The sequence below is a fragment of the Oncorhynchus masou genome, chromosome 30, assembly GCF_036934945.1.
Source record: "Oncorhynchus masou masou isolate Uvic2021 chromosome 30, UVic_Omas_1.1, whole genome shotgun sequence".
NCBI lineage: Eukaryota > Metazoa > Chordata > Actinopteri > Salmoniformes > Salmonidae > Oncorhynchus > Oncorhynchus masou.
The window spans coordinates 26,572,442-26,594,380 of record NC_088241.1 but is presented as its reverse complement, the minus strand read 5'-3'; the positions used below and the strand labels follow the sequence as shown (position 1 = coordinate 26,594,380).

The 21,939-nt window shown below is 45.9% G+C and overlaps 1 protein-coding gene across 3 annotated transcripts in view; it reads left to right on the top strand.

Moving 5' to 3' along the window:
* LOC135522455 (zinc finger protein 516-like) overlaps window positions 1–20,502 on the top strand; it is a 76,993-nt gene extending 56,491 nt beyond the window's left edge. For 2 of the 3 annotated variants that reach the window (XM_064948727.1, XM_064948728.1), the window contains 3 exons: window positions 5,438–6,799; window positions 9,964–10,068; window positions 17,320–20,502. In XM_064948727.1, the coding sequence (XP_064804799.1) occupies window positions 5,438–6,799; window positions 9,964–10,068; window positions 17,320–17,657 (1,805 nt within the window). In that variant the 3' untranslated portion in view covers window positions 17,658–20,502. Of the gene's footprint in view, window positions 1–5,437; window positions 6,800–9,963; window positions 10,069–15,795; window positions 15,864–17,319 lie in introns of all 3 variants that reach the window. The other variant, XM_064948729.1, reaches the window with a different exon arrangement.
* Window positions 20,503–21,939: the final 1,437 nt, after the last annotated feature.

Sequence of the window (21,939 nt, the reverse complement as noted above, 5' to 3'; positions counted from 1 at the left end):
TGGACACACATACTCTCAGAGGACACACACACACCTAGCATGCACCAGCAGCATACCTCCCTGCATCCCACTGCTGGCTTGCCTCTGAAGCTAAACAGGGTTGGTCCTGGGTGGGAGACCAGATGCTGCTGGAAGTGGTGTTGGAGGGCCAGTAGGAGGCACTCTTTCCTGTGGTCTAAAACAAAAGATCCCAAAGCCCCAGTAGCAGTGATTGGGAACATTGCCCTGTGTAGGGTGCCGTCTTTCAGAATGGAGGTTAAACGGGTGCCCTGACTCTCTGTGGTCACTAAAGATTCCATGGCACTTTATTATAAGAGTAGGGGTGTTAACACTGGGGTCCTGGCTAAATTCCCAATCTGGCCTTCATACCATCATGGCCACCGAATCCTCCCCAGTTTCCAATATTGGCTCATTCATCCCATTCCTCTCCTCTGTAACTATTCCCCATGTCGTTGCTGTAAATGAGAATGTATTGTGAGTCAACATACCTGGTAAAATAAGGGTAAAATACAAATAAATGCATGTGCACACTCAGTTATACACACGCACACGCACAGCCACTCACTCCGAGACTTCACTCGAGCGTGCTGACAGACAGGTGATCTGGTTGGCAGGTGGGCAGACTAAGGCCTAGATTCAATCAGATCAAGCGTTGAACGGCAATATCCGGCCAAACCGCATAGCCAATGTTTTGGCGGTGTCGGAGGTGGAACTGCGTTGGAGCTGTCAAATGTGATCATTGTCACGAAGCCACACCAGTCCCACTCTCCTTAGAAGTTCAGAGCGAGAAAGTCCAGGCTATATCAAAAATAATCATACTCCAAATTAAAATCATTAAACAAAATAATAAGGATTTATATCAGCCTGATGAAGGTGTAGATTACATCTCACATTCCAGTAAACAAGGCTGCATGGCTGCAAGATTTCTCTTAATGCGACTCCGTGCAGCCAATGGCAATGTCCGCTTTGGGTATACCGAGAGCCCCTTGTGGATTTGACAGCTCTTACGCCGTTCCACCTCCGACACGTCAAGACATCAGCTGTGCGGATGTTGGTTAAAGCGGATGTGATTGAATCGGTCCCCAAGTCATTCAAATCAGGGGTTCATTCAAGGTTTGCACTGTTGACAATGTTGTTTATAGTTTGGAAATGCCAATGAACATGACTGCATGTCTGCAGGCGTGTGCTGCCCAGGTGATCAGGTCCATGGAGGTGAGGTGATACAATGCTGAGGAGTTGGCAGGTTGCCACCCTGTCCATCACTCTTATCGATCCCAGACAGAGACAGGCCGTTACTCATGAAGTGTGGACAGGCTTTCTAAATGGCTGAGTAATGTAGGTTTAGAATGTTTGTTTGTATGGTTACTGTAGGCAGTGGAAATGGCGAGCGCAAGCAAGATCTGGTTCTGGGTTCCAGGATTCCCTGCCTGGCTGCACTACACGTGGAGGAGAGGGGCGTCGCTGCAGTGTCAGTCTCGATTGCCTTGACTCCCACGGAGTGCCGAGTGGGGGGGGGGGGGGGGTGAGGGAGCGAAGGAGGGAGGGAGGGAGCGAGCGAGCGAAGGAGGGAGGGAGGGAGCAAGCGAAGGAGGGAGGGAGGGAGCAATCGAAGAAGGGAGGGAGGGAGGGAGCGAGGGAGGGAGGGAAGGAGGGAGGGAGGGAGCGAGGGAGGGAGAAAGCGAAGGAGGGAGGGAGCGAGGGAGGTGTGCAGTTAATGGCAGACATCCCACCCAGTGTTTGTTTATGTCAGATGGATGTTATTTCCCCCCGTGGTTTCCCCTTGGCAGTGAGGCAGGTTATGGCACTGACAGCTCTATGGGAACCAGGGCTTTCCCCTCCTCAAACACAGACATGCACGCATGCACCACCTACGACCACAGACTTTTCTGATAGTACATTTTTACTCAATAAAGTAGCTACGTATGACTGAGAGATGTGGTTGTCTCACCTAGCTATCTTAAGATGAATGCATTAACAATAAGTAGCTCTGGATAACAGCTAAATGACTAAAATGTCAAATGTAAAACACGCTCTCACACACACACACACACACACACACACACACACACACACACACACACACACACACACACACACACACACACACACACACACACACACACACACACACACACACACACACACACACACACACACACACACACAGAGATTAGCTTCCAGCCCAACCCTGGCTGGGTGCTAGCCACTGCAGTATGTGGATAATAGGGAAGCCAAAATGAAAAGCAGATGGCAGTGGCATGTTCTAATTGAGGAGTGGAAACACAGTGGTGTGTGTGGTGTGTGTGTGTGTGTGTCTGTGTGTGTGTGTGTGTGTGTGTGTGTGTGTGTGTGTGTGCATGCCCATTTGTTTCAGTGGGCAAGGGAGGTCTTGTACATCACAAGGCACTGAGTGTGTGGACATGTCCTTCTTAATTAAAGGGGCAGTCTGGAGTTGCTACTTCCCATTTTTGTAATGATAAATGAAGGATATGTACCCATTTTGATTCTTGAAGAATATATCTTAGAAATGCCTCATGAGCTTCGTTCAACTCCGGTACCCCAGCATAACCCAACATATAAGCTTGTTTGACCCTGATGTTTGTACTAAACATCCATTGCTCTGTCTATGAATTAGAGAGTGGTTACATATCGCCAGTCCTGGGGGCGAGGAGCATGCCTTGTTATTGTTTCAACTGCTGATTGCCGCCTTAAGGGGCCTCAAGAAGTGTTACTGGACATTGGTGTGTGTCTTGTGTTTCTTCCGGTGTGAGGGAGAGAGAGTGAGAGGTGTGTGATTAGTGCTCTGGAGTAGTGTGGGTGTGTGAGTGTTTTTGTACTCATGTTTATGTGTGATAGATTGCGTGGGGTTCTGTTTATGTGTGTGTGCAGGGGGAACTCAGTATATATGCCACCATGTGGCGAACATTGACAACTGCACGCTACAAACAGTAGAAATATACACTGAACAAAAATATAAACGCAACATGCAACAATTTGAAAGATTTGACTGAGTTACAGTTCAGATAAGGAAATCAGTCATTTGAAATCAATTCATTAGGCCCTAATCTATGTATTTTACATGACTGAGAATACAGATATGCATCTGTTGATCACAAATACCTTAAATAAAGGAGGAGCGTGGATCAGAAAACGAGTCGGTATCTGGTGTGACCACCATTTGGCTCATGCAGAGTGACCTCTCCAGCGTGCCAGGGCCATCGAAGGTGAGCATTTGCCCACTGAAGTTGGTTACGACGCCGAACTGCAGTCAGGTCAAGACCCTGGTAAGGATGACGACCCGGGTGTCCGGGCGGCTGGTCTCAGACGATTCCGCAGGTGAAGAGGCCAGATGCGGAGGTCCTGGCCTGGTGTGGTTACACGTGGTCTGCGCTTGTGAGGCCGGTTGGATGTATTGCCAAATTCTTTAAAACAACTTTGGAGGCGGCTTTTGGTAGAAAAATTAACATTCAATTTTCTGCCAACATTGTAGTAATGCAGTGTAGTAATGCAGCCAATTAAATACATTAATCAGGGTATCAAAAGGAAGGAAGACTATTTTCCTTTCAGTTATTCTTGTTGTGATATCAGAAACCGTGATCATACTCATCATTAGGCCTACGAATACTTCTCGCATCAGAGTGAATTTCTACATGTTGTTCATTTCCCGATACATACTCTCATATGTCGAAATAATCTGGAATGACATTATTTTGTGACATGTACAGATGCACTGAATCAGATGCGAATGCCATACATTTTAGCCTGTGGGAAAATCTCAATTGCATTTCCTTGACCCTTGTCCTTTCTCCTGGCCTCCTTCTCCAAACCCATTGTATAAGAAAATCAGAATTCCCACCCCTCTGACCTGCTCCTATGGGTTTTGAGAAGGAGGTTCGAGGAGAGGGGACATGAGGTATCCATTCAGATTCTCTCCATATATTCTTATGCTTTGGTATTTAGGCCAACACTGTCACCAAGTGGTCATGAGGAAGCACAACACCCCCTTTTTCATGGAACATGACTCAATTAAACCTGTCAGCTACTATTTCAAGCACATCTCTAGGCAGATCAATGTTTTGTAGAATGTTTCATAGACGCTAGTAAGACAGAATGTTCATATAATGCTTGAAGAATGCAGTGGTGTACATTAACTAAGTAAAAAAAAATACAGAAAGTTCAGAAAAGAAACACCAAGGTCAGAGATATGTTTAACAATTTATTAAAGAATGGATAATGCCAGTCTTGCTGATATCGGCTCGGCTCCTTCAGGGTAGCTCACTGCCCAATCAAAGCGTCAGAATATAAAATGACCTACAAGCAGTGAGCGCGGGAAACTATACCAATCCCCCAGCAGGAAAACAGAACCTAACAGGTGGAGGCAAAGGAAGCAAAAGCATACTATCAGTGGCAGCAAGTGGTAGCAGGATGTGAGCAGAACCGGTCAGCTGAAATACAATCACGCAGCCAAATAAGGCGCCAAACAATCACGTCGCGTCTAATTGGTGCAATCTCATGCGTCGGCTGAGGCAGGGACTCAGGTTCTGTTTCTGAACTGGCTTCTCTTTATGTGTTTTTTGGGGGGGTACCCGTACTTTACTTTCCTACTTAGTTTTTGACAACTTTGACTTTTACTCCACTACATTCCCAAAGAAAATATGTGCTTTCTACTCATACCATACATTTTCCCCGACATCCAAAAGTGCTCGTTACATTTGGAATGCTCAGGCAGGAGAGCGATATGGTCCAATTCACGCACCTTCATCCCTACTACCTCTGATCTGGCGGACTCACTAATGTATTTAGTATTTTATTAGGATCCCCATTAGCTGCTGCCAAGGCAGCCTCTAGTCTTCCTGGGGTCCATACAGGAATAAAACAACAGATCGCAATAAAAACATTGTCCACATCATTAATAAAACAATGCATCACACTAGACGTTGTGCGCTATAAAAATGTACACTGCTCCACAATCACACATTTACAATGTACTAGTGTGTGTCTCTTTGTGTCACGAGGTGTTGTTTTATCTGTTTTTAAAAGAAATCAGATTTGAATGCTAGCTTGAGCTATCTGACATGAAAGAGTTCCATGTAGTCGTGGCTCTATTTTCTACTGTTTGTAATAATGTCTGAGAGTGTGGCCCTGTCTGTCCATAAAGAAATACATCTGGTTTGCTTAATATAATATAAAGAATTTGATGCAATTACTTTTTACTCAAGTATGAACATTTTGTACTTTTTTCCACCAGATACTTTAAAACCAGATACTTTTAGACTTTTACTCAAGTAGTATTTTACTGGGTGACTTTCACTTTTACTTGAGTCATTGTGTATTAATTACTTTCACTCAAGTATGACAATTAAGTACTTTTCCCACCACTGGGTGAATGTTTCAGAGAGGTGACCAAACCATCTCTGTTCTGTTTTGCCTTCCACAGATGAGAAGCCTTACGTCTGCAGCCTGTGTGACTTTGTCAGCACAGAGTCCTCTGCCTTCCTGTCCCATCTACGTCTCCAGCACACCTGTGACGGCAGCCCCATTCCAATTCCCAACCCCAGCTCCAGCTCTGAGAGAGGCACCCCCAGTAGCTTCCCCAAGCTGAAGAGGGCCCTCCTCGATGGGCTTGCTCCATCCTCTGCCCCCCACCCTTACCTCTCTGCCCGGCCGTCAAGAGACAAATGCACCGCCGAGAGCAGTTCACCCACTGACCCTCACCATGTTGCTCCTCTGGACCTGTGTGTGAGAGCCGAGGGTCACAGGGGCCCGGCCTCCTCAGCCCTTCAGCAGAAGGGCCTGCCCAGTCATAAGTGCTCCTACTGCTCCCACTCCACCCACTACCTGGAGGTGCTGTGGATGCACCAGACTGTCGCCCATCGTATCAACAGCAGCACCCTGGCCCCCAAATGGGCCCTCCTGAAGAATGGCTTCAAGGGCCCCCGAGAGGGTTCGTCCTCCAGGAGACGCACGGGCCCTCCTCCTGCTCTGGATGGGAGGGAGTGTCCCCCGTTGCCCCCTGTGGTGCGCACCCCCCGCACACGCCCCCCATCGTTGAATGGGGGCCAGAGGAAAGACGGCAGGGACAGGGCAGCCAGTCAACCCAGCACCTCTTCCTCCTCCACACAAGGATCCTCCTCCTCTGCCTCAGGCTCCCAGAGTGTGCGGCCTCCCAGGGCAGGCAGCAGACAGAGAGGCGAGGCTGTGCCGGATCAGGGCCAGCGCTCTCGCTCCAACTCCAGGCCCAGGGTGGAGATCTACCCACGGGGAGGCTCCTCGACCGGCTCCCTGGAGAAGAGCACTGCAGCCGGGGCTCCCCAGCGACACTCAGCCCCTAGCCCCAGTGTTGGAGGAACCACTAGGCTGGTGGATAGGTACATGTTGCCTCAAGAAGGCCTTGGATTCATGCTGTCCAGCAAACATGGCCTGGCAGAGTACAGCAGAGCCAGGAGCTCGCCTCAGCCCCAGCCCAAGTCCAGCAGCTCCCAGTCCCACACCCAGTCTCACCCCCAGTCCCAGGGCAGACCCAGGGCAGAGCGCTCAGCCCACAACACCACCACGGCAGGCCAGGGCTACGGAGCCTCCCACTCCCAGACACTAGGGAGCGCCGTCCAGGTATCCTCCTCCTCTTCCTCCTACTCATCCTCAGCCCAGCATGCGGAGGTGAAACAGGAGGAGGCACGGAGGGTGGAGACACCAGAGCTGCCCATGGACATCTTGAGCTTCCTGAAGAACTGCAACTCCAATGACCTGGCGACACTCTACCACCGCTGGGGCGCCGCCAACCCCCTACTGGACCCCACAGGTAAGAGCCAGGGCAGAGCTGTCAAACAACCTTAGGTCCTTTAAATAGATAGGAAAGTATTTTTAGCGAACTTGGCACATGACCTGGACACAAAATAACATTGAGTAAACAGAGGGAACGTCCACTCATTGTTTGCCACTCTCACAAGAGATTTTAATGACGGTAAAGTCACCCTCTGGCACAAAACTCACCCTTCTCACAAACAGTGAGGGGAAAAAATGATGTTTTTCTCTACATTTAGGCCTACTCTAATACTCAGATCCTCAGACATATTTTTCATCTATGTTATGTGGGCAGCCTGTCAGTGCCGTGATGAGAAGGGGAGACATTGAGGAGGGTAGTAGGGATGATGATAAACATGCCTTAGGATCATGTGTTTAGAGGAAAGGCCAATTGTGAGGATATGTTGAGCAGACCTTTTTTGGCTCGCTGATTGACAGCTCATGTCACATATGGCGGGGAGATTCACTGGACTGGATCTGCCAGCAGGAATGGCCCCCGAGGTGGTCAACACAAACACACGGGCTCAGTTGTGTACACACACACACACATGTATGCAGGCATGCACACCGCGCACGCACGCACACAAACACACTCGCACGCCTACACACACACCATCTGGCAGAAGATGATTGATAGACAGGCCGACTGGCCAGTCTGACAGGAGCATAAATAATGAAAGGGAGATGCATTAAAGTAGCTGTGTGTGTGTGTGTGTGTGTGTGTGTGTGTGTGTGTGTGTGTGTGTGTGTGTGTGTGTGTGTGTGTGTGTGTGTGTAGGAGCACACAAGGTACTGTATATTGTAAAAGGGCTGTATCTGGGGCAGTGTGTGTTATGTAGGGAGCAATGGCGGCTGGTGGAGCTATAGGAGGACGGGCTCATAGTAACGGCAACAATGGAATACATGGAATGGTATGAAACGCATCAAACATATGGGAACCACACATTTGAATCCGTTCCATTGATTCCATTCCAGCCGTTACAATGATCCTGTCCTATAACGCCTCCCACCAGCCTCCACTGGTAGAGAGTGATGTTATAACAGTGAAAGATGTGGCAGGACCTTCGTGGGTCTCTGTTCTGCAAGGCATATCTCCGCTCTCCCGGTGACCTGTCGCCAACTGTTTGGTTCAGGACTCCGGCTGATGATACTCTCACAGACGGGGGGGGGGGGGTAGAGACATAATAATTAACCCAGCAGCAGCTGCTTTAGAAATGGTGATTACCAAAACATCCTGAATTTCCCCCGTATTCTGCTGCTGCTTTCCTAAGGTCAAGTGGGCCTCTGCTTAAGACACCCAGCTGCCAGGCTTCTATTCCTCCTCATGTTCCAGAGAGAGAAAACAGCCTGGGAGGCAGACGTATGACATCGCTGTCACCCGTCCAGGCAGATACCGTCACGCTCCGCCTTAGCCCTTTGAGTCAGATGCTATAAAGTGACCTTTTTTTGAGAAAGCCAGGATGTGTGTTGTTTGTGTGTGTGTGTGGCAGGGGGGTGGTGTGTGTGTGTGTGTGTGTGTGTGTTTAGTCCAGCTCACTTGTCTTTCATTGGTGCCTCAGAGGGAGAGAGAGAGAGGCTTGTGGGTCTGGCTGGATGTTTTCTGGGGCCAGGCAGGGTTAGATCTGCCAGAGACACTCTCAGTCACCTCCCCTCCCCTGTCACCCATACCACCAGCGGGTACCACGAGCCCAGGTACATGCCAAGGCAGGGCTGGGAACTCACCCCCTCACTCACTGCACACACCCCAAGGGCTTTTTGGCTGGCAGGGGAAGAGGTCATAGGAGGGGTTGGTAGTGGCGGTGGTGGGGAGGACAGGGGATATGTGACGATGGATGGACCAAGTTGGTCTCTCTCGTCTTCCTGCTGCCTCCTTGCATCCTGCATCACCGGATGACACGCCGAAGATCTTTTATATTCCCCTTCCGCACATGTACACACACGTACAAATAAACAGAACACAAACTCTCTCTCTCTCTCTCTCTCTCTCTCTCTCTCTCTCTCTCTCTCTCTCAAACACACACACACCTGACATGTGACACACGGGCCGGGCAGCGGAGCGGGCACATCACAGCCGGGGCGTTTTAATTGGCTGTAATTTATGCGGCGGCCGTGTAGCTGTGTGTGTCTGCCTGTCAGAGCCTGAGATGATGCTGTGTGACAGCTGCAGTCCAACCCCTGGAGCTAGCCTCCCATAATGACACATTAGACATACTAATGATGCTTCCCTCTCTATACTCTACTCTCCTCTACTAGAGTTGAGGCTAGCTCTCACCAGCCAGAGACGAGAGACTCGTCTGACCATGTCTGTCGGTGTCTACTCCTTTATGGCCCTGTGTTCTATTCATATACTTCCAATCAATCAATTACATGTGACTATAAAGTCCTTTTTACATCAGCAGATGTCACAAAGTGCTTCTATAGAAACCCAGCCTAAAGCCCCGAAGAGCAAGCAATGTAGATGTAGAAGCACGGTTGCTAAGAAAAACTCCTTTGAAAGGCAGGAACCTTGGAAGAAACCTAGAGAGGAACCAGGCTCTGAGGGGGTGCCAGCCGTCTTCTGGCTGTGCTGGTGGAGATTATAAGAGTACATAGTTTACGTCATTTTATGTATTGTTCGTCGTATTAAATGACTCCCAAATGAAATTGCTCAAGGGGAGAGTTCTGCCACCACCTGTCCTTTCTGGAAGGTCATGCCATCTCTGCCTTGATCTGTGCCGGTGGATATTATAAGAGTACATGGCCATTAAGGCGAGCTCATTCTTCAAGATGTTCAAATGGTCATAGATGACCAGCCGGGTCAAATAATAATCACAGTGGTTGCAGAGTGTGCAACAGGTCAGCACCTCAGGGGTAAATGCCAGTTGGCTTTTCATAGCAGAGCATTCAGAGGTCGAGGCAGCAGGTGCCGCCCTTCATTTAGTCCTTCCCTTCTACCTCTCCTTCTTTTTTTCCATCCTCCCATCCATCTCTACGTCTTAATTTTGGTCATCGGGACTTTTGTGTGGATTTTCATATTTTTTTCTCTCAATTCCCCATTCCCCGTACTCGTTCCCTGTTTACCTCTCTTTCTCTCTTCCCGTGTCCCTCTCTCTCAGTCGTCACAGAGGACGTGTGTTTTAAGATTACATTTTAGCCCCGTGTTCCTCTCTGTCTGTGTTGTAGGGATGCTGAGGTCTCTGGTTCGACCAGGGGAATACGGCTGCCAAGAGTGTGGGAAGAGCTTCAGTCAGCCCAGTCACCTCCGCACACACATGAGATCCCACACAGGTAAATGGAGATTAACACGCGCACACACACACACACGCACAGACGCACACACACAAGCACATACATACGCAGGTGTGTGAATGCACAAGTGCACTTTTTTTTTTCTTTTGTTTTCCTTTCCAAGATGGCATAGCAGTTCAAACGTCTTTTGTCCTCGTCTTGTTGTGTCCCATATATATATATATATATATATATATATATATCTATATATATATATTTACAACTTTTTTCACATACCTTTTTATATATATTTTTTTATTTTCCATTAACTCATCTTCAAAACACTCTCCTGCAACCCGCCTCACCAATTTATATTTATAAAAAAGTATTATTTACCTTAAATCTGTAATCCTCCAAGAAGCTAGCCAGAAGCTAGCCAGAAACTAGCCAGAAGCTAATCCAGAAGCTAATCAGAAGCTAGTTAGCTTCTTTACTGGCTAATCGTTAGTATTCAGCTAACCACGGTTTGTGGTCATCAGCTATCCTTTAGCTCGAAAATCTATCGCCAGTTTTGTACAGCGTGGCTCGGAACGGAACATACCGGACCAATTTTTCTCTCCATGTCCCTGGATTTCAACCGCTAACTCTGGACATTCATACCTGGATCTCACAGCTAGCTAGCTGCTATTCGTGTGGCTATCGGCTTTCGTCGATTCCGGAGCAAACATCAATTATTCCGGAGCTAGCCAGCTGAAGAGTTCCATCAATCACTCCTGGGCTACAATCACCTATCCGGACCCGTTTTACTGCCTACGCGGAGCCCCACCGGGCCTTCACAACTGGACTGCCGACGTTATCTACCCAAAGGAGTTATCCGGCTGGCTCCTCCGTCGCGACATTACCTGAACGCCCATTTGCGGCCCGCTAACTGTTAGCTGTCTTATCGGCTGCTATCTGAATAGAAAATCGGACAATTTATTTATCTATTTTTATTATTATTATTAATTTATTTTTTATTCTTGGGCCTCTATAACTATATCTATTGTTTTTTGTTGTTGTTGTGTGATTTGGATTAATTCCCTCTACCACACGGAACCCCACTAATCTACTGACGGAATGCAAGAGGTGACTATTAATAGACCTCCATCCTATGCTAGCTTGCTACCGATGGCCTGGCTAGCTGTCTAAATCGCCGTGACCCCCAACCAACCTCTCTACTCACTGGACCCTTTTGATCACTCGAATAAGCATGCCTCTCCTTAATGTCAATATGCCTTGTCCATTGCTGTTCTGGTTAGTGTTTATTGGCTTATTTCACTGTAGAGCCTCTAGTCCTGCTCACTATACCTTATCCAACCTATTAGTTCCACCACCCACACATGCAATGAGATCTCCTGGTTTCAATGATGTTTCTAGAGACAATATCTCTCTCTTCATCACTCAATACCTAGGTTTACCTCCACTGTATTCACATCCTAACATACCTTTGTCTGTACATTATACCTTGATGCTATTTTATCGTCCCCAGAAACCTCCTTTTACTCTCTGTTCCAGAAGTTCTAGACGACCAATTCTTATTGCTTTTAGCCGTACCCTTATTTTACTCCTCCTCTGTTCCTCTGGCGATGTAGAGGTGAATCCAGGCCCTGCAGTGCCTAGCTCCACTCTTATTCCCCAGGCGCTCTCTTTTGACGACTTCTGTATCCATAATAGCCTTGGTTTCATGCATGTTAACAATAGAAGCCTCCTCCCTAAGTTTGTTATATTCACTGCTTTCAGCACACTCTGCCAACCCGGATGTTCTAGCTGTGTCTGAATCCTGGCTTAGGAAGACCAAAAACTCTGAAATTTTAATCCCAAACTACAACATTTTCAGACAAGATAGAACTGCTAAAGGGGGCTGTGTTACAATCTACTGCAAAGATAGCCTGCAGAGTTCTGTCCTACTATCCAGGTCTGTACCCAAACAATTTGAACTTCTACTTTTAAAAATCCACCTCTATAAAAACAAGTCTCTCACCGTTGCCGCCTGCTAGAAATTTAGAACCAGGAACAGATATAGCCCTTGGTTCTCCCCAGACCTGACTGCCCTTAACCAACACAAAAACATCCTATGGCGTTCTGCATTAGCATCGAACAGCCCCCGTGATATCCAGCTGTTCAGGGAAGCTAGAAACCATTATAAACAGGCAGTTAGAAAAGCTAAGGCTAGCTTTTTCAAGCAGAAATTTGCTTCCTGCAACACTAACTCAAAAAAGTTCTGGGACACTGTAAAGTCCATGGAGAATAAGAACACCTCCTCCCAGCTGCCCACTGCACTGAAGATAGGAAACACTGTCACCACTGAAAAATCCACCATAATTGAAAATTTCAATAAGCATTTTTCTACAGCTGGCCATGCTTTCCACCTGGCTACTCCTACCCCGGTCAACAGCACTGCACCCCCCACAGCAACTCGCCCAAGCCTTCCCCATTTCCCCTTCTCCCAAATCCGTTCAGCTGATGTTCTGAAAGAGCTGCAAAATCTGGACCCCTACAAATCAGCCGGGCTAGACAATCTGGACCCTTTCTTTCTAAAATGATCTTCCGAAATTGTTGCCACCCCTATTACCAGCCTGTTCAACCTCTCTTTCGTGTCATCTGAGATTCCCAAAGATTGGAAAGCAGCTGCAGTCATCCCCCTCTTCAAAGGGGGGGGACACTCTTGACCCAAACTGCTACAGTCCTATATCTATCCTACCATTCCTTTCTAAGGTCTTCGAAAGCCAAGTCAACAAACAGATTACCGACCATTTCGAATCTCACCATACCTTCTCTGCTATGCAATCTGGTTTCAGAGTTGGTCATGGGTGCACCTCAGCCACGCTCAAGGTCCTAAACGATATCTCAACCGCCATCGATAAGAAACATTACTGTGCAGCCGTATTCATTGATCTGGCCAAGGCTTTCGACTCTGTCAATCACCACATCCTCATTGGCAGACTCGACAGCCTTGGTTTCTCAAATGATTGCCTCGCCTGGTCCACCAACTACTTCTCTGATAGAGTTCAGTGTGTCAAATCGGAGGGTCTGCTGTCCGGACCTCTGGCAGTCTCTATGGGGGTGCCACAGAGTTCAATTCTTGGACCGACTCTCTTCTCTGTATACATCAATGAGGTCGCTCTTGCTGCTGGTGAGTCTGTGATCCACCTCTACGCAGACGACACCATTCTGTATACTTCTGGCCCTTCTTTGGACACTGTGTTAACAACCCTCCAGGCAAGCTTCAATGCCATACAACTCTCATTCCGTGGCCTCGAATTGCTCTTAAATACAAGTAAAACTAAATGCATGCTCTTCAACCGATCGCTACCTGCACCTGCCCGCCTGTCCAACATCACTACTCTGGACGGCTCTGACTTAGAATACATGGACAACTACAAATACTTAGGTGTCTGGTTAGACTGTAAACTCTCCTTCCAGACCCATATCAAACATCTCCAATCCAAAGTTAAATCTAGAATTGGCTTCCTATTTCGCAACAAAGCATCCTTCACTCATGCTGCCAAACATACCCTTGTAATACTGACCATCCTACCAATCCTCGACTTTGGCGATGTCATTTACAAAATAGCCTCCAATACCCTACTCAACAAATTGGATGCAGTCTATCACAGTGCAATCCGTTTTGTCACCAAAGCCCCATATACTACCCACCATTGCAACCTGTACGCTCTCGTTGGCTGGCCCTAGCTTCATACTCGTCGCCAAACCCACTGGCTCCATGTCATCTACAAGACCCTGCTAGGTAAAGTCCCCCCTTATCTCAGCTCGCTGGTCACCATAGCATCTCCCACCTGTAGCACACGCTCCAGCAGGTATATCTCTCTAGTCAGCCCCAAAACCAATTCTTTCTTTGGCCGCCTCTCCTTCCAGTTCTCTGCTGCCAATGACTGGAACGAACTACAAAAATCTCTGAAACTGGAAACACTTATCTCCCTCACTAGCTTTAAGCACCAACTGTCAGAGCAGCTCACAGATTACTGCACCTGTACATAGCCCAACTATAATTTAGCCCAAACAACTACCTCTTTCCCTACTGTATTTAATTAATTTATTTATTTATTTATTTTGCTCCTTTGCACCCCATTATTTTTATTTCTACTTTGCACATTCTTCCATTGCAAATCTACCATTCCAGTGTTTTACTTGCTAAATTGTATTTACTTTGCCACCATGGCCTTTTTTGCCTTTACCTCCCTTATCTCACCTCATTTGCTCACATCGTATATAGACTTGTTTCTACTGTATTATTGACTGTATGTTTGTTTTACTCCATGTGTAACTCTGTGTCGTTGTATGTGTCGAACTGTATGCTCACATCGTATATAGACTTGTTTCTACTGTATTATTGACTGTATGTTTGTTTTACTCCATGTGTAACTCTGTGTCGTTGTATGTGTCGAACTGCTTTGCTTTATCTTGGCCAGGTCGCAATTGTAAATGAGAACTTGTTCTCAACTTGCCTACCTGGTTAAATAAAGGTGAAATAAATAAAAAATAAAAATAAAGTGCACATGTATGTGCGCACAAACACATATGCCTGTACACACACACACACGTGTTCACACACACACACACATACACATACAATCACATATCCAATACTGAACATCAGTAACATTCAACTAGATTATTTGTTCATTTGAGCTCCTCGGGCCTGTGGGTTCATTCTTTGCCCTCGACTAGAATAGCTGTCTGTATGTTGTAAACAAATATGATTTGCTGACCTGTGACAAATGTTCTACATTATTAATCACGTGTCAGTTAGAGAGAAGGAATTGGGCACAGTAGTGAACCATAGGATTTGTCCATCATGCCCACATATGTCTCCATTATCACTCATCCTTGTTCAGCAGCCAAGCCAGTTGTTGTGCCTCCTTTCTTATCTCTTCCTCTCGTCTGCTCCTCCTCTCCTTTGTCCTCTTTCTCCTCTCCTCTCTGGTCATGTCCATCAGTGGTGGCCAGCTGTAATAGTGGTAGACAGTGAGATAAGTAACTTCTTTATGGAGAGTGTGAATGATTTGTGGCACAGCCAGTGATGCTAAGTGACAGGAGCCAAACGGTAAGTGATGCAGAGGGAGTCCTCTTCCCCCTCAGCATCCACTGTAAACACACACGAGCGTGTGCAGGCATGCACACACACACACACACACTTTACCCCCTACACACACACCGCACAAACACACACTCACTGCACCAACTCACACACACACACTGCACAAACTCACACACACACACACACACACACACACACTGCACACACACACACACACACACACACACACACACTTTACCCCCTACACACACACCGCACAAACACACACTCACTGCACCAACTCACACACACACACACACACACTGCACAAACTCACACACACACACACACACACACTGCACCAACACACACACACACAGACAGAGAGAGAGAGTGAGCTGTAATTAATGTTGTCACCGATGGTTTTATTCAGCATGGACGTCATCCTCACACGAAAGGCCAGTCACCCCGAGGCCTCCCATTAGCATGTCTGTGTCATATTAAATCACTGGCTTCACTCCACCAGGTCTCATCATCATCATCATCATCATCATCTAGCTCCACTCTGCACTGCTGTTGTTGTGTTGTCTCTCTCTAACTAACTGGTCGTTGCTGTGGTGATGCTGGTGAATGGAGACTATGAGCTTCTATTTTTTTAACAATACCCCCCCCCTCCCTCCCCCACCCCCCACCCTCCTTCTTCCCCACAGTCGTGTTTGATTATAACGGACTCCGAGGTGCTGACGCTCAAACCAACCCCTCGGAAGCTCCCAAACAAGTATGTTGTTCCCATCGATTCACGTTGGGTTGCTGCTTCCCATTGTTTATGCCCGTTAGTTTTGTGTGCATGTGCTTGTCTGTGTATGTTTACGTGCATGCAAGTTTGCTGGTGCTCATGTCCTTATTGTTTTATATTCATTCTGTCTTTTTCACTATGAGTTATGTGTCCTTCTGGAATCATCCGCTTTCAGACTGCCCATATTTCTTGTTGTCACTATGTCACCAAGTGACTAGAACCATAGACGGCAACAATACAGTTCTGGTAGTCTGTCCCTGTGTGAAGGATTGGCCCTGAGAATACACAAAATGTCTATTTTCTCTCTGCATCAGATGAAAGTTTTCTGAGAGAGAGAGGAGGGGGGGGGTTAGGTGAGGTAAATCTCCTCTGCTTTGACATTCGGAAAGAGCCAGGTCTGCAAGCCGCACCTCCATCTTAATGAATCACCCATCCGCAAATTTATCGCAACGCTATGAATGATGGGAGCAGAAACAGCGTCGGGGTCCAATTAGATGTAGTGTTGGCGGTGCTTTACAGTGACGATAACCTTTAGTGTAATTTAGTGCACCACTCCCATCCAGCCTGCCTCCCTGCCTCTCTTCTTAACAGGACGACGGTGTCCTAGAGGTGCTCGCTTTCCGCTCACGTCTCAACCTGCCCGCCTGATTGCCAGGCTCTGCTTTTAGATTCCGCGTGATTAATTGTGTATTTTTGTGGTTTTATTTCCCCCACCGCAATATAATGATGTATGATAGCACACATATTTTTCCTGTTTCTTCTTCAGGTAACAGAGAGGGAAGAGAGGTTGAGGGCAGAAGGAGTCATTTGTTTTCCCCCATTTATATTCTTCCATTTATCATAATGATAATTAGGCGCAATTAAATGGTACTGTCATTTGTTTAGTTCAGGTGTGCTGTTGCTTATTTATGTGATGGCGTCAGAGCCGTTGTAGGTCAGTCTAATTAGCAAAGCGAGTGGGTGGGGCCGGCTGATTGAGGGAAAGAGAGAGAGAAATTAAGTAGGGTTGTGTGGCCCTTTTCCACACACGTCAGGCTTCTCTCACAGGAGACGAGGGCAGGTTCATGTAGGTTAGAAAATAGGAAAGTGAACTTGTTGTTTTGGGAATCAGGTGCGGTATATTTTCATGGTTAGAAGTCTGTTGCCATGAGGTTTCATGATTTGGGGTTAACTTCGTTTTTGTGCCTGTTTTGTGTTATAACTGTGTGTATGTGTTCATGTCTTCTTCATTGTACTGTTTAACTACAGTCAGTCCCAGCATGGTGTACGTCATTTTATGTATTGTTCCTCGTATTAGATCCAACGCAAATGAAATCGTTCCAGGGGAGATTTCTGCCGCCGACTGTACTCTCTGAAAAGTTATGCCATGTCTGCCCTCTGTGTGATCTTTGAACTCTATGTGTGACCTCTGTTTGTGACCTCTGTGTGTGTCCCAAAGGGGAGAGACCGTTCCGGTGCCGCCTCTGCCCGTACCGAGCCTCTCAGAAAGGGAACCTAAAGACCCATGTCCAGAGTGTCCACCACGTGCATTTCGACAACGCCCAGTACCCTGATTACAGACCACCGGGACTGGGCCCCGAGCAGGAGGAGGAGCAGGCTCGGGGTGGTGGTTCTCACCCACCACCCCGACCTAATAACAGACCCACCAACGTGACATCCCCAGGGCCTAAGATAGAGATAGAGACTCCATCCATATTCCCAGCCCCTCCCCAAAGACAGCAGAGAGACCTGAGAGATGTGTCAGAGACACCACCTGACAGAGTGACATCAGAATGAACTCAACCCTATTGCCCTTTTAGATGAAATATTACCAGGACTATTTGAAATGTGTTTAAAAATAAGAAATAAAAGGATTTCTTGGAAAGAGAAGAAAAATCGGACACAACCAAATGCTGTTTTGTTTCCTCTGTGGACCCATGGGCAAGGATGGCATGGTGGCATAGCGACGTTCCTATAGCTTTCCATTTTCTTATTTTTCCCCATTTGATTTAGATTGGGATTAAATTGTTTTGTGCATTCCTCAGGACACTGATCCCTTAATAACACACGGCAGAATGGAGCAGCCAAGTTGGTGATGTTTACACTGACTGAACTGAACTCACTTAGCTCACCCTCCGATTGCAGCTAACTTGACAAGCTCAAGACTGTGTGTGTGTGTGTGTGTGTGTGTGTGTGTGTGTGTGTGTGTGTGTGTGTGTGTGTGTGTGTGTGTGTGTGTGTGTTCTATCCTCTCGAGCACCACTATGATGACTCCAGTATGAGTGGCTGTAGTGAAGTGACCACTACACGATCTGACTCCGAGGCTGTTTGGCCGGTCATTAAAGAGAGAGAACAAGAGAGAGAGTGAAGGAGAGAGGGCTAATGACAGTGTGAGAGGAGGTGCCTGCTTTACTGCTCATTAAAAAGAATCTGTGCTTTTAATGGGGGTTATAAACGAGCGTGCGGTTTTAACAGTCGTTCAATTATTGGGAGGAGAAGAAGAGGCCGTTTTCTGATCCCTCTGATCCGAGCGTAGTCCTCCCCCCACACCCACACCTCCAACCTCAAATTAGACCCACTTACTGGAACCTCTTAGCAGGAATAAAGTGGTCGGACTGTTTGGTTCAAGTTGCCCTTACTCTCTTTTCTACTTGAGTAAGAGTACACTCCTAAAAGCTAGTCCTCACAACAGTAGCTTTTTGGGGGGGGGGGGGGGGGGTTGAGACGTCAGGCGTCTAGAGCTTTCAGGGAGCATTGTTGGAGACAGTGTTTTGTTTCTGATGGCTGCGGAGCCGTCGCAGGGTTGGTGTGTGTGTGTGTGTGTGTGTGTGTGTGTGTGTGTGTGTGTGTGTGTGTGTGTGTGTGTGTGTGCGGCTTGTGTGTGTGTGTGCGGCTTGTGTGTGTGTTTTCCCCCTCCTTGATTACCTCTGCGTATTAGACTCCCTTTAGACGCTTTGCATACTACCTCCTTTGCAATAAAAGCTTGTTTTGGTTTTTGTACAGCCAGGTATGAAGTGAGGACCAAAGCCATGCTTGTATTCTGTATATACGATATAAGGAGAGGCTTCACTGTAACCATAGATGTTTTTCCTCAAAGTTGCATTCACCCTCATAAAACGCCTCCTGGACTCATAGCCATGCCTATGACTATTGGATTACCTGTTTGTTAGGGCAGACACCAAAAAAAACACATTTTGCAACAAAAACAAAAATGAGCATTTCTGATTGGACAGATCCAGAAGGGCCCTCCCTGTTTCAGTCCACCTTCTCCCGTTGGGTGCCTAATGAACACCACCCAGGTGAGGTGAAGCTCTAATAAGTTAGTAATTCTTGTTTTGGTGGGATGGGATGTCAACATGTTCGTTCAGACAAGCAGACTATTGGTCAGACAGTCTTTTTGAGCAAACGTTGTATACACGCAAGGCCACGTGCACTGTACAAGACACTGCAAATGGCAAAGTGTGTGACAGATAGAAGTGAATAATTATCAGCTGTTTAGAATTAAAACAAAAAAAAATTGGGTGGGGATTTGGGTGGGGATTCAAAGATATGGAATTATTGTCATGGGATATAATACTGTCTACTTTGAGACCTCGGTAGTAGTTTTTACATGAACACACGATGAAACCATTTCTGTGTCAGTTACTTTATATGGTTGGTTGAATATGCATACAACAGTGTGCTTGCGTATACCTACACATACTGTACGTGTATATTAAAGATGAGGATAGTCAAATACTTGAAACGGATAATATAGCCTATCAAGTAGTGTCCTTAATAATTAGTGCCCTTATTAAATACTGTTGTACAGAATGACCCTTTAAGATGAACTCCTAAAATACACATTTGTACTCCTAAGTGTGACTTAGCAGATATGAGCAGACCACGCAGGAGTGAGAGAGTGAGCATTTGTGCGTGTGTGTATGTAAGTGTGTGTGTCTGTATTATAATCTTACCGAACCCGTTACAGCTTTAGATACCAAATGGCATTTCCGGTGCACTTAGTCTAGGTTACTGCTTTAACCTGTTATAACTGTCTTCTGTCTTGTTCTATTATTATAGACATTCATGATTCATTTAATATCATTTGCTATGTGTTTTTTTTTGGGGCGTTTGTTTATTTTATTACACTGCTTAGTTCAGTTTTCGAATGGAGAATGATAGGCGCATAAATATGTTTCATAAAGAGCGTGTTTTTAGTCTCTCTCTCTTTGCTAAAAAAAGAAAGTAGAACTTCTTCAGTAGATAGCCATGGTTACCCTCCCAAAGAACGTGGTGGAAGTCATTGTTTCTATTTGTTTGGGGTTTTAACAATGTCTCCAAGTTGTGTGTGTGTGTGTGTGTGTGTGTTGGCTTTTTATTTGTAATGAACTACATTGTAATTGTTCCGTAGATGACATTATTTGGAATGCATTTGGTTGACATCTGTATTTATTAGTTACAATGATCAGAGCAGAAGCAGACAGGAGTCATTTAATTAGATTATTTTCAGATGTGTTTTTATACTTTGTTTTCACTGTCCCCGATGTGAAAGCTCTACCTCGTCTGAGACCTTCTCGGTTCTGTTAAAGTTTTGTACATCGTTGCAGAAAATGTAAAGTCATCATGTCCACATTAAATACACAAATATGGCACCATTGAACCGGTTTCATCAGTCTCCCTTGCTTGCATGTGATAGAATGAGCAGCATCCTGTTGGGATCTGATGGAATACTATCGGCTCCTGATGCAGTAGGGGAGGGTGGGGTAAGTTGTGCCATTTTTTTGTTGAATATTTAGGATTACTCCGTCAAGGGAAATATAGTATTCTTTCTAACAAAGATATCTACATATATTTCAGGATGTTGTGTATCTCTGGAAATAATCTGAATTCATGTTACCATTACAGTTTTGAAAATATAGCTCGTCCAATAACGTGGTCTCTTGGCACAATTGACTTAAGTTAAAGGTACCTACACATTTTTAGACTGAATTAAATATTCCCGCTACCTTTTTAAAACCATGTCTATGTTAATTTCCCAAATTCAATTCAACATCACTTTTTTGTCTTTTAATCATTTAAAGCATATTTTAACGCAGGCTTAACACCTAACATACACTTTTTTTAAACACTTTGAACATCGTTCTAGCGACAATTCCTTGCATTACACCTGGGGGAAAATAAACTTCAATTTGCTCAACTTGCCATTGGCTCAACTTACCCAAGGCAAACATTTTGGGGTGGCAGGTAGCCTAGTGGTTAGGCTACCTGCCGAGGCAGTTTACCCACAGTTCTTAGGCCGTCATTGTAAATAAAAATGTGTTCTTAACTGACTAAAAACATTTTGACTATATTAGCCCACACAGCTACAAGGATGCACTTTCATGCTAGATTTAGGACCTCATACTGAAGCTTATAAAGACTCCCAACTGATGTATAGAACAATCTTAAAATTATCTACTTTGGTTTAGTTACAAGCATCATGAAACCTCTAACACAATCAATTAATTTCACATGGTGAACACATGGTTTTTTTGGACCTAACTTGTTTACCACTTTTTCCATGTGGTTGCTTCCTTTACCAATTCCATGAAAGAAATTATTACCTCTAACCACAATTGTTGGTCAAATCATACATTTTTTGTATGGTTTCTTAGAAACAAGGGCTGCTCAACTTACCCCTTTAGCTCAATTTATCCCACTCTCCCCCTACAGGTCCAAAGAAGTACTGGGTCATGTTCATTTGGCACCAAATGGAAGAAAATAGGGAAGGACTAACTGAACTTGTCCAATAACAAACACTTGTTTGTGTTTACTGTTGCATAAGGTTCTAAAACATTTGTTGTTGTTGTTTAGTGCCTTAATGAACACGACCTTGTTCTACACTATTCTACTATCCTTGTAATTCAGAGATCTGACTTTCAACTTGTAGTAACATGCCATTTTCATTAGGCATAAACCATTTTCAGATGCAAGTATGGTAGACCAGGAGGGACAAAAATACATTTTTAGGGGTTGACCATCATTTTTTATGAACCACGTGACACTTGAAATGAGATGCTTACTGACACCTATATGATTAAAGGCCCAGTCCAGTCAA